General features: G+C 34.7%; 1 protein-coding gene across 2 annotated transcripts in view; it reads right to left on the reverse strand.

Annotated features, from left to right (window-relative positions):
* The window catches only part of LRP11 (LDL receptor related protein 11), a 103,832-nt gene that overhangs the window by 15,928 nt on the left and 74,265 nt on the right, over nucleotides 1-13,639 (reverse strand). For both annotated transcript variants that reach the window (XM_007484711.3, XM_056818925.1), the window contains exons 4-5: nucleotides 13,220-13,345; nucleotides 11,607-11,816 (exon numbers count right to left, since the gene is read on the reverse strand). In XM_007484711.3, the coding sequence (XP_007484773.1) occupies nucleotides 11,607-11,816; nucleotides 13,220-13,345 (336 nt within the window). The remainder of the gene's footprint in view (nucleotides 1-11,606; nucleotides 11,817-13,219; nucleotides 13,346-13,639) is intronic.

Below are 13,639 nucleotides of genomic sequence, written 5' to 3' on the forward strand. Positions count from 1 at the left end.
TACAGAGGAGAAAACAGAGGTAAATAGGGTTAAGGGACTTGCCAGGGTCACACAGCTAGTAAGTATTTAAGACTTGATTTAAATTCAGGAAGATGAGTCTTCTTGACTCCAGGCACTTGAGTGTTCATTCATACGGTAGAAGTCAACTAGGATAATGAAATGAGTAGAAACCATATCAAGTTGTAGGAACTTAAGATGTTTAGACTAGAGAAGAGAAAACGTAAGAGGAATATGACATCTGTTTTCAAGTCTTTGAAGAGCCAATGAAGAAGATAGATTAGATTTGTGCTATTTGTTCCAGAGGGCAGAAATATGGGCACAGAATGGGCATTTAGAGTGGTAGATTTTGGACTGATTTAAGGAACAACTTTCCAACAATTGAAGGTGTCCAAAAGTTGGATGGGCTTCTTAGAGTTAGAAAAGCTTCAATAGGAGGCTGGTTAGCCTTTTTGGAGATGCTGTTGAGGGGAATTTGTATTCAGGTACAAGTTGCAGCTGGGTACAGTAGAAAGAACCCTGGATTTGAAGTCAGAGAACCTGGGTTCATATACTGGCTGGACTATTTAATACCTGTGTGACCTTGGGAAAGCTCCTTTCTAATTTCTAGGCTTTCATTTTTCTATTTGTAGGATGAGTCTGGTAGACAAAAGGATCTCTAATATTAAATTTACAAGATTTTATGATATCTTCTAAAGGACTAATCCCCTAAATTTGTAGGATTAAGCCACCCAGCATGGTTTGGGATCGTAAGAAACCAACCGGGAAGTTAAAGGTGGGTCTGATTCAATATCTGCAGGGTTGTAAGAAATACCTTGGTATGCTAAACATCAACAAATCCTCTAATTTTCACAACCTAATAAGAGGAAAGACTGTCAAATATTTCCCCATATTATAGAAATTTTATTATGTCTAGATCATTTCTGTTCCTGATTCAATTATATAAATTAATTAGATAGTTAATTGGATAAAATAATTAGTGATTATACCATATATGTTTTTAATCTAGGCTTAAAAAAAAAACCATCTAGGGATAGGACTGTAGCTGTGATTTCTTTGGTATGGGAACTACCTAGGTGAGTAAATTCCCTCTACTTTCTCTGTAACTTATAGTTTTAGAGAATTGCTTTGAGCACTTCTAGGTGAAATGACTTGCTCTGGGTCACAGATATCCTAGGGGTCAGATTCAAACTCTGAGGCTTGGTTAGTGTTAGAAGTTGGTTTTGGAGCCTGATTTTCAAGTCCAGCTCTCTCTATCCACTACATCAAGCTGACTTTGTCAACTATCAAGGAAAATAACAATCTATACAAGAAAAATAAGCAAACAGCCATAGTTTAGAGCTGGAAGGGACTTAGAGGTCATCTAATTCTACACCTTCATTTTATAAATGAAATCAAGATCATTCAAAAGGGGCTCAAGGTTGGTTAGATAGGATATAAGTAGTAAGCACCTAGAGTTGAACTTAGATTTTATGATTCCAAGTTTATCATCTTTTCTATTACACCATTCTGCTTCCATGGATTCTACCTCTACATGGAGACTGGCATGTCTTTGAACTCATTTATAGACTTGTGTTATTTGAAATTTACCAAGTGTTTTCCAAGGTGGAAATGTGATTATCTTGATTTCCTAATTAAGATTTAAATACTTTACTCATTATTTCTTCAGAGCATGGGTTTGTACATATATTTTCACTCTCTCATTCATGGCAGGTTCTGTGAATTTTCCCAAGACTTCAACTTGCTAATGATTTGGAAAGTGTTGGTTAACAAAGCTTTACTCCCTTTCCATTTTGAATATAGTCTGTTGGAAAGGCCATCCTTGCCAATATAAATGGTTCTCTCATCAATACTTGGGATGCTCTGTGTGGGCATTTTCACTTCCACACTCGTAAATCTCGGACAGCCTCCTAAGCATTTATCTTATTAATGGCTTTCTAAAAAAGAAGCATGTGAGTAAAGCTGGTTTTATGGAGATAGAAATCAGTGATGTGCAAAACATTCTGCAGAGGCTATAGAAGGCACATAAACATAAAGGTTAGATGACTGATCTGAAAGTCAAGTTGCTGCATTATCTGCAGATCTTTGGAACTCACTTTTGGACTGACTTCTGAGAGTTACTCTGCATTGGAACTCTTTGCTTATCTTTCTAAAATGAATGAGGTCACCCAGCTGTGGACCCAAGCTCCATTTTCTTAAATAATGAGAGAGGAATAAAAATCAAATGCCCAAATCTAACAAAGCACTTTTGTTCATGGTTCCTTTTCTTTTTTTTTTCTTTTAAACATTATATTATTTGGTCATTTTAAAACATTATTCATTGGGAAAAAAAGATCATTTTCTTTTCCTCCTCTCCCCCACCCCCCCATAGCTGATGCACAATTCCACTGGGTATCACATGTCCTTTTCTTTTTTTTTTTTAAAGTGGCTTAATAGGATAATTTTCCACTCAGGAGAAAAGTAGGTAGCCAAATTAACAAGCATTTATTAAGCCCTTACAATGTGTTGGACATTGGGTTTGGTGCTGGAGATATAAAGATAAGTAATAGAACAAATAATAGAGTTATCATCTTCCTGGTCTATCCCCTCTCTTTGCTCACAGTGAGGGGTGTGTGTGTGTGTGTGTGTGTGTGTGTGTGTGTGTGTGTGTGTGTGTGTGTGTGATATGGTTAATGAGTCAGCAGAGAAGACTGAGGAATGATTAGGTAAGAAGAGAATTGTAAAAAAAACAAAACAAAACTCAGAGATGAAAGAAAATCCAGGAAGAGAGAATGGTAAAAAATGTTAAATGCAGTAAAGCGGTCAGGAAGGATAAAGACTGAGAAAAGACCAAACATGACAATTCAGAGGTAATTGGAAACTTCTGAGAGAACTGTTTCAGAAAATGAGTGATTCCAAAAAAAAATCTGCAAAAGTACAGAATAATGGAGGCACAGACAATAGCTCATGTGAAAAAGACTATTCTTTTTACTTTCAGTTTTTTGAAATTAAATTCATTTTCAATGCATAAAAATCTATTTTTTCTCCCTTTGGTCTTCTCCCCCACTTTGGAAAAGAAAAAAAGAAAACATTTTGTGACAAATATATATAGTTGGAGAAAATAAACACCATCATTGGCTATGTCCAAAAAATATGTTTTTTGATCTCTACCCTGAATCCATCACTTCTCTGTCAGGAAGTCAGTAATATGCTTCTATTGGAGTCCTTGAATCAATGAGCCAAGAAGGATTTATTAAGCACCTACTATTTGCCAGGCATTCTGCTAAGCACTGAATTATGATTAGTCACTGTGTTGATTGGTCAGCTACGTGGCACAGTGGATAGAGCATTGGGAGATACCCAAGTTCAAATCTGGCCTCAGATTCTTACCAGCTATGTGATCCTGAGCAAGTCATTTAATCCCATTTGCCTCAGTTTCTCACTGTAAAATGAGCTGGAGAAGGAAAAGGCAGACACTCCAGCATCTTTGCTAAGAAAATCCCAAAAGGGGTCATAAAGAGTCCAACATGACTGAACAACAACAACAAACTGTATTTATCAGAATACTTAAGTTTTTTAATTGAAAAAGCCATTCTGAAAAGAACTTCTGGTTCACTTAAATGTCCCATAACTAAAATGACCTTCAGCAATTCTCTGATGAATATTATTAGAAATAATTTACTATGGCTTCACCAGGAATTTCCCTTCACCTGAAGTTCTTTCCATCACTTGAATAAGAAGTTTTTTCAGGCAATACATTTATTATTAGAGGTACAAACAAGAAACGTTGATATTGACTTTTAGCACTTTCTATTTTGCCATCATTCATTGACAGACCACATTTCATGCCTATAAAATCAACAGGAAGGAGCTCTCTTTAGGTATCATGTTGCTTCTGAGTTAGTAAAAGCAATCTTAATTCCCATGTTGTTTTGTTGTACTGGGTATATTACTGGAGTTTTATTACAATCAGATAATCCCCACAATAGAATTACTTTTGATCAGTTATCATATAATGATATTATCCAAATTGAAAAATAGTTGACCAATTTGCCAGAGTAGAGTTAATAATAATAATAATAATAATAATTAGTATTTCTATAACTGTTTAAGGTTTGCAAAGTAACTTACAAATATTATCTCATTTTATCTTCCCCAAAACTCTGGTAGATAAATGCTATTATCATCCCAACTTGATTGATGAAGAAACTAAGCAGAAAGAGATCAAGAGCCCTGCTCAGGATTTTTACAGCTAGTATCTAAGGCCATATTTGAACTCAGTTCTTCTTGATAGGCCCAGGAATCTATCCACTGAAACAGTTAGCTCCCTTTTAATAAGACTTCTCATATAATACTAATAAGCCCTAATAATACTATTTATTGTATTTATTTTATTTCTAGCATGCATTTAGAGGAAGAGAGCAACCAATAAAAGTCTAACAATTTTGATAAAGTTTTTTCATGCTTGTCTACAAGGCTGTTTATATGGTAATCTTTTTATGGAATCAGAATGTTGGGGATACTCTGTCTTTGACAAAATAAAAGCATTATTTTATCTAAAACTAAGAGAGGATTTGGGAAAGACGAATGAATGTATCTTAGCATCTCTTTGCCTACACCTGTTACCCTGAAAAGTGATAAATTATCATATTTATAGACTTTGAAAAATACCAATAGATGTCCACAAACTTGGGAAAAGCAAGAACTAATTTTGCTTTCTTCTCCTCAGAGCCTGAGGTTGGATTGTAATGAAGTAATGCCTAATATTGATATCTTTTGGTTATGATTTATTATATTTGTTCACAAGACATTATCACTGAGGTAGACTATTGGCACAGATCTTAATGCCCACTTTCCTTAAAACAAACTTGTAGAAAGAGCTGTTTTTCTATCAGCAAAAAATTTTCATTTCCTTCATAGTGATAAATGAATTGGCTGTTACATGGTCATTTATCCACTTGAGAATTAAAATGCTTTTTCCAAAATAGAGAGGCAATAATTCTAGTGCTTTAAATCAGGGACTGTAGGTACCAGAGAGTCCCATATGACTGTGTTTTTTGTAAAATTCCCATAAATTAAATCTACCTTTCTCAGAAATGCCATCTTCTAATTTCTTTAAGCAAGGAAACAGGAAGTCCACTATGATCATGAGAACCACTGTACAAAATCTCAAAGGCACTTGAGTTGAAGGAATGACACAATAGGCAAGCTGTCTTGGTCACTGAGCAATCTCACAAACCATATACTTTGTATATAATTACTCTAGATACCTCCAAGCTCTAGTACAGAGGATTTTTACCTTTTTTTATGTCATGGACCCCACCCCCCCTTGGCAGTCTGGTAAGTCCACAGGCCCTTTCTTAGAGTAATGTTTTAAATACATAAAAAACATGAGGTTACAAGGGAAACTGGTTTAATTGAAAATCAATGATCAAAATATTAAAAATAACCAAACAAAAACCTGTGTTTATAGCCTGGAGTCTATAGCACTTTCAGATTTACAAAGCAAAACACAAATCCCAGGCTAAGAATGTCAGCATTTATGCTATTAAACAGTTGAATGAATTAAAACTTAAACAGAACTTTGTAACTTGACATGCAAATTTTGCCTCAATCTCTTAAATTAATTTATAGAATTAGATTTGAAAAGGACAAAGTTAACCAAGTTACAAATGAAAAAGAACTGATTTATGTGTATATATATATAACAGATCCTAGTTGTCTCAGAGACCAGCTTTGCTTTCTCTTGGCAAGGTCAGATAAAAAGTGTTAATGAGAGAACAGATCACATACTATGCACTGTCTGTTATTATAAAGTGGAGTCCAACAGCTTCATGGTGATCATGCCTTCTCACAGAGGATAAACACAAGGCAGCTGAGACAATCAATAGACTATCCAGCAACAAAAGGACTCTTTTCTCCTTTTAATTTATGCATTCAGCTTTGCCAGCATTTATGGTATACATACAAGTACAATAAGAGAAAGAAAAATACCTAATTCCTTGAAGCAGATTGCAGACCCTCCATGGCTTTTCAGGACTGCAAGTGGGGAGTCTGGAAGATCATTTTGTTGGGTGTATTGTCTCTATGATTCATGATAGGGCTACTGGTTAGGATAGATAATGTTTGAGCTTCCAGCATTCCATAGATTATCAGAATTGGAAGGGAACAATTTAGTCCAGCCTGTATTTATCAAGAATTCCTTCTGCCAAATACTCAGCCAAGTACTTTGGGGGAAGATCTTCTATAAAGGAATAACTTGTGCTCTTCCAAAGCAGCTGATTCTAGCACTTCTGTACAGTTCTAATTGTTAAGAAGTTTTTCCTTATGCCAAAGCTAAATCTGCCACTTTGATATTTTCCCTCACTGAACCTAATTATGTTGCCTGAAAAAAAATTATTTTGCCTGAGGGCAAGCTGGACAAATTTATTATTTATAAAATTTAATCTGCCTTCCATATGAAAGAGTGCAGCCATTATGTACCCACTGGATCATCTTTCCTCCAGACTAAACATCCCTAGTTTCTTCAAATAATGCTCATATGGAACACACTCTCACTGATTTTGTCCTGAGCATTAAGCCTCTCTTAATGCAGTCTAAGATTTCATTTTCTTGGCTGCCATATAACATTATATAACACCTAATATATGACATTGATACATGTTGTACTTGCAGTCCACTAAAACTCCTAGATCTTTTTCAGATGAGCTGATGTCTTGTTAATGCCTCTCTGATATCACATTTATGATGGCAATTTTTTGAACCCAAGTAGAAGACTTTATTTATATTTACCCCAATTAAATTTCCTTTTAGGAGATTTGATCCAATGCTCTAGCCTGACTCTGTGACCCAGGGTTTAGCTATTGCTCTCAGCTCTGTGTCATTGGTAAGGATGCCCTCTATGCCATTGTTGAAGTTACTGATAAAAATGTTAAACAGTACAGGACCAAGTACAGATCTTTGGGGCACAAAATTGCCTTCCAAATTAATATTGAACCATTAATGAATATTCCAACTTCCAGACTTTATGATAAAACTATCTTTGAATCTATGAATTAGCCCCTCAGTCATTGAAACAGAGAAATGAATGAAAAGAGAAAATAAATAACTGCTCCTGGAATATTTTATTTCTGATTTTAAAATGTAGGCATAGCTTTTTCATTTATTATATGAGAGTGATTGGGAGTGATGACCTTCTACTCACCTCTCAGAATCCTGCTTACCCAGATGGCATGAGGAACAAGTTGATGATCTTCAAATGAAGATTTACCATGAAATAATTAAATTAAATGATAACAATCTAAGGGTTTAAAACCACAGTATATTTAGTGAGAGGTAGCATGATGTAGAAATAGTGTTTTGGGATCAGGAGAGATGTGGCTTTAAATCCCAGATTTTACAGTTACTAGATCTATGACCAAAGGCAAGTCACTTAACCTTCTTGGCCTCAGTTTCCTAATCTGTAAAATGAAGATAATAATACTTGTAATACCTACCTCACAGATGAATTGTGAGGAAAATTCTTTGCAAACCTTAAGGTGTTATATAAATTTGATTTCATATTCTTATTCTACAATTTTTTTTCATTTCCCTAATGATGAGGAGGATTTAAAAAAAATTTCCTTGTTAATTGTACCCCAAAGTATGCCTAAGCAATGACTGTAAAAGTTTTGCTGAGGAATGCTATTGCTGAAGAAAAGAGTGAGCTGGGCTGGAACATGAACAACAAAGGTCATATTACAGAATTGCAGAGTCTCAGAGTTGAAAGGGATCTCTCAACCAGAGCTATAGTACACCTTGTTCAATATCCCTGACAAATGGGTTATCCATGGAGGGACAACCAATTGCCTTCTTAATCAGCTGTATAATTTTATTTACATCCAGCTCAAATTTGCTTCTCTGCAATTCCATCCATTGTTCCTAGTTCCATTCTCTGGGCCCAGGCAGAAGAATAAATGCTCATCCATAGGTTAGCTTTTTAAACAATTGTAGGCAGCTGTGATGTCTGCCCCAAGTCTACCAAACCAAACATCTTCATTTCCTTCAATATGTAGGGCACATTTTTATTTCTCTCACCATCCTGGGCACTCTCCTCCGGGCAAACTTTGGCTTGTTGCCATACTTTCCTAAAAGTGGCACAATACTAAACACGAATACTACATAAATGGGGCTGATTGGGGTAGAATATAATGAGATTATCATCTTCTATATTCTGGACTCTATACTAATTCAGCCTAATATGATGTGAGTTTTTTTGAAGTATTCCTTGACATATGATTGACACATACAGGATTTCTGGCACCTCTTCCTCTACCCCCATTTCCCTACCTCAGGTAGTGACAAGAGATAAGATACTTTTCTTACTATTTCCTTTATTAACCCAATCAAAAAAATTCAGCTTCCTACTCCTTTCCATTTTCATTTCTTTTATGTGTGGGTGTGCCCTTCAAAATTTAATAAACTGATTAAAATAAACCCAAATGTTTATGAGAATGTATTTAATCAGATACAGTTGTCCATGATAGGCAGTTGCCATGTTTCATAAGCAGTTTAAATTCTGTAGGCCTCACTTTCCTCATCTATAAAATGAGATTATCTTTAATGGCCTCTAAATTGACTTCTGGCTCTAAGATTTCAGGAATCTGTGATTTCAGTTACCAAAAAAAAATAATTTCTATGCATAATACACCTATTCCATGTATATATATTTGCTAAGGTATGTAAATATCTATAGAGAATGTCAAAAAATGTTATATGCAATGTGAATGCTGAAGATACATTTACAAATGTAGATAGAAATGGGATATTTTATTTTTTGAGTGATAAAAACCATTACACTAATATCAGTATTACAACAAAAGAGATTTTTTTTGGCAGAATAATGATATTTGAACACTATAAATGGATATTAATATTTTGGAGAATTATGGAACTTTTGAGCTGCATGAAATCATTGAGACTCTACCAACTCTAATTTTACAACTGAGAAAACTAGTTGGAAAATTAAATATTTCTTAAACTCAAGCATGGATTTGAAAAGGAATCATCAATGTAGGTGATCATTTTATGATGGTAAAATAAGTTTGAGGAAGATTTCTAGGTACTTATTTGATAAGCAGTTGGATAGAATGAAATACAGAAAAATGCATACATGTTAGTTCATGGGATCTTAGCATAGTAGAGGTTGAGTTAGCCTACAGTATCCTTTCCAATATACATGCACCCAGAGCTCCCTTGGAAACTTCTGGGGACTCCAAGGACATGAGCACTAATTAGAGATGATGAACTTCTTTCTTTCTTCTGGACAGATGGCAGCCCAGAACTGAAAGGACTTTGCAATCCTTGAGAAATCCCTTGGCCATGATTCTCCATGTAGCATTGTGGGACTCCAGTGAGGAATGGAGAAAGATGGGTCTCCATCTACTTGGGTATTATGGTGACCTTGTCTACACAGCAACTAATGCAGAGAGTCATAAGGAGGGGAGTTGGCAGCAGGTCCATAGCTTCCTCTGCCCTTTCATCTCCAAAGTTCCCTTCAATTCTTAAGACTTTGATTGAACTCTGTTTAGAAGTGAGGCAAAATTAGGTTGAACTCAACCTTGATTATGGTCTGACTTCCACGAATCATCTTCTAAGTACAAACAATTTTGAATTAAAATTTATTTATAATTATATATTTTTGCTTTTTTTGGGGAGAACAACTCAATAATTTTGGACCCCTAAAGTTATTAAATTGTATATGCTCTTTGATCTAGAGACATTGCCTTAACATATATTTTCTGTTTGCTCTTTTTTTATCTTACTGTGAATATTGAGATGGGCATGTCCAAGATTGGAGGTGAGTTGAAGGGGTCTAGAGTTCCCATGAAAAGTAAGAGCTGAATGAAAGCAGCAGGGTGGTCCCCAGTAACTACTCTAGCACCTTGAATGACTGGCCACTGTAAGGATAATGCTGAGTTGAGGTAAAATGCAAAATGTCTAATTAATAATTAAAATTGCTTTATGATCTGATACAGTTAAGCATCAGCTAAGCAGAAGAGTGTAGCTGTAGTTAAAAGTTGATACTGAATTTTTAAAATTTGTTTAATGTGGTTTCCTATTATAAATTTATTGAATCTGAATCCTGCTTAATTTGCAAAATTAATGCATGCGTCTGAGTTTCCCGTTTTTGGTAATTCTGTGTTCAAGAATAAAGTAGCTGTCCCATACCTGGTTGATATTGTATACTGAGTATTTCTTTTACTCTCCGGATACCTAGACAAGAATTATAAACTATACTTTAAGCAATTTTTTGTGTAAGATTTATTAAAAATTGAAATGAATAGCCTTATGAGACAGTAAACTTTTTGCCACAAGACATGTTTAAACAGAAGCTGGCCGTTTTAAAGGACAAGGATTTAGACTAGTTTATCTCCAAAGTTCCCTTCAATTCTTAAGACTCTGATTGAACTCTGTTTAGAAATGAGGCAAAATTAGGTTGAACTCTTAACCTTGACTATGGTCTGATTTCTACTAATCATCTTCTAAGTACAAACAATTTTGAATTAAGATTTATCCATAACTATATATTTTTGCTTTTTTTGGAGAACAACTCAATAATTTTGGACCCCTAAAGTCACTAAATTGTATATACTCTGATCTAGAGACATTGCCTTAACAAATATTTTACATATGACTTAAGGAGGCCAAAGATAAAGGGAAAGGACTCATATGAGAGTATTATAGCAGTACTTTTTGGTTCAGCTAAGAACTGAAAGAATAAAGGGTCCCCCAAAATGGGAGAATGGCTGCACAATGATGGTATAATGAATTCAGTGGAATATTGTGTCATGAGAAATAACAAATATGGTGAGTTCAGAGAAATATGGCAGCCAGGTGGCAACAGTGGATAGAGTCTTGGGTCTAGAGTCATCTTCCTGAGTTCTAATCTGCACTCAGGCACTCACTACCTATGTGATCATGGCCAAGTCATTTAACTCTATTTGCCTCAGTTTCCTTATTAGTAAAATGAGTCGGAGAAGGAAAGTATCTTTGCAAAGAAAACTCTAAATGGGGTCATGAAAAATTGGACATGATTAAAAATGATTGAACAACATGAGAAGATTTTCATGACTTAAGGTGATTGCGAGATACATAATTTTGGGTTAATGTGTTGGTTTGTTGTTCTTGATTATAGTTATTTGTTACAAGGAAGGCCTTCTACTTTGGGTTGAGTGGATAGTGATAGAATTTTTTTTTTAAAAAGCTCCTCCATAAAATGTTTTTGGAGAATGCATAGAAGAAAACAAAAAGAAGCTCAGAAAGGGACATAACAAATAGAGGATTTTAAAATTTCCTTTTAAAATTTAATATATATATTTTAAAAATCATAGGTAATAGAAATTCAGTTTTCTATATAATACTTTTTCTTGTTCTTTGCATATGGAAATATTTGTGTTGAAGATGATTAATGTTAAAAATTTTTTTAAATGACAACTATATGGGGTTTGAGTGATTATATATATGCATAACTCAGTGGAATTGTGTGTCAACTCTGGGAGGGGGTAGGAATGAGGGGAATGAGAAAACATGAATCATGTAACCTTGGAAAAAATTAAAAAAATTTTAAAATGACAATTGTAAGCCCTTACCTGGCATTAAAGCATTCATTTGATTCTTTGGTCCCTGAGAGACTGAATGGTTACTCTTGACTGAATTGGCTGATGAAAACAGCTGTTTCCTTGTGGCTTTCTGGCTGTTTTGTGAAGAGAGACTTCTGTCTGAATCTTCAGTCAATCCCACAGTTCTTTGCTGGGCTGGACTTGCAGCTGCATGAGTTATTGTTTTTCGGCCTGGACTCACTGAATGAATGAAGATAAATTATTAGTTGTCAGATTTTTTTTTGCTTGACTATACATATCTTGATTATGCACAAGGATTTTGCTATTATTATTATTAATGGGGAGAAGCTAAGAGAGAGAAAATAAATGTTTCTAAGTTTTCAAAAAGTATATGCTGTGAGCACCTTTTAGATCAGAAAAGACAGCACTGAAACATCAATCAGTGATGGAATGTTGCAGCATCAAATATATGAGAAATCCCTGAATTAGACAATTATTTGAAATTTGATAAACAGTCCTTTAATCATTACTATTTCATATTGTATATATAATGCAAAATTTAGATTGGAAAATGTACTTATCAATGACAAAGAGTGTATAGATTTACCTTCATTTTGAAATTTTTCAAGTTAGTGAACATTTATTTATTTTTTTAGATTTATTTATTTTTTAAAAAATATTTTTCCATGCTCCATGCTTTATTTTTTTCCCTTTCCCTCTTCCCTTCCCATTCCTAGAGCTGATAAGCAATTCTACTGGGTGATACAAATGTTATTTATCATCATCATTATAAAACATTTATTAAGTGCCTACTATAAAATAATGTATATATAAGAGCCAGGGTGATGTAAAGGATAGAAAACTGGATTTGGAATTAGAGAAACCTGGGCTCAAATATTACTTCAGAATCTAACTTCTATGTAACCACTAGCAAATCACATAAGTTCTTAGAGTTTCAGTTTCTTAACCTTTCATGAAATAATAATAATAATAGCTCTTAATATGTGCCAAACGCTGTGCTAAGCACTTTACTATTATTTGATCCTTGCATCAACCTTGAGAAGTGAGTGCTATTATCATCTCTATTTTATAGATAAAGAAATTGAGGCAAACAGAAATTAAGTGACTTGCCCAGGGTCACACTGCTATTAGCCATGTCAGGTACTCTTTTCAATATGCCATCTAGCCACCCCACAGTAATACTAACCTTACAGGAATTTTGTGAAGTTCAAATGAGAAAATATACGGGGAGTGCCTTGCAAAACTCAAAAGCATTATATAAATGTCAATTATTATTATTATTGTGGTATACCCTAATAACAGCAAGATGAAAAGCCTGACCCAACCTCTGTCTGAAAAAAGCTTACCCTTTGCTAGATAATCATGCAGTGATAATACATATATGGCCCAGATAAAACTGTTTACCATTTTTGAATAGGGGGAGGGAAGCATGGGAGGGAGATGGTTTGGAAATTATAATTTTGGAAAATGTATGTTGAACATTTTTATTACATGTAATTGAGAAAATAAAATATATTTGAACAAAATGAATGAATAAATAATCATGCAGGTATTTATACTGTGAATCTGTTTTGGGGTCTGCTAAGTCCCAACTCCAGGGGTCCTCCCTTCCAGCTACTCACCACTCTGGCAGAAAGCTTCATCAGATCTATCAGGGCATTGATCCACTCCATCGCAGGCCAGTGTGATGTCAATACAGCAGCCGTCATCACAGAAGAAATGATAGCGTGAGCAAACTTTCAAACATTCTGTTTAAAAAGTGAAACTCAAATCACTGGTGAGCTACAGTTGGGATACATAAAAGTTATGACTTGTAGGGATGTCTGAGGCAACAAAGAACAGGTAAAAAAAATATCGAGTCTAAGAGATGCAGCTATTGCAGAAAGAATTAGTCATTGGTCAGAATAACAGGCAATGGGAAAGTTGGGGTGTCTAGGGATCACCCTCAAAAGGAGCCACATTTTCAGATGTGGTTAATGCGTTGATTTGCTTTATTGTTTATTGGACTGGATTGGCTTAGGTTGTGTTTGTGTGTTTTTTAA

This window comes from Monodelphis domestica, chromosome 2 (genome assembly GCF_027887165.1).
Source record: "Monodelphis domestica isolate mMonDom1 chromosome 2, mMonDom1.pri, whole genome shotgun sequence".
Taxonomy (NCBI): Eukaryota; Metazoa; Chordata; class Mammalia; order Didelphimorphia; family Didelphidae; genus Monodelphis; species Monodelphis domestica.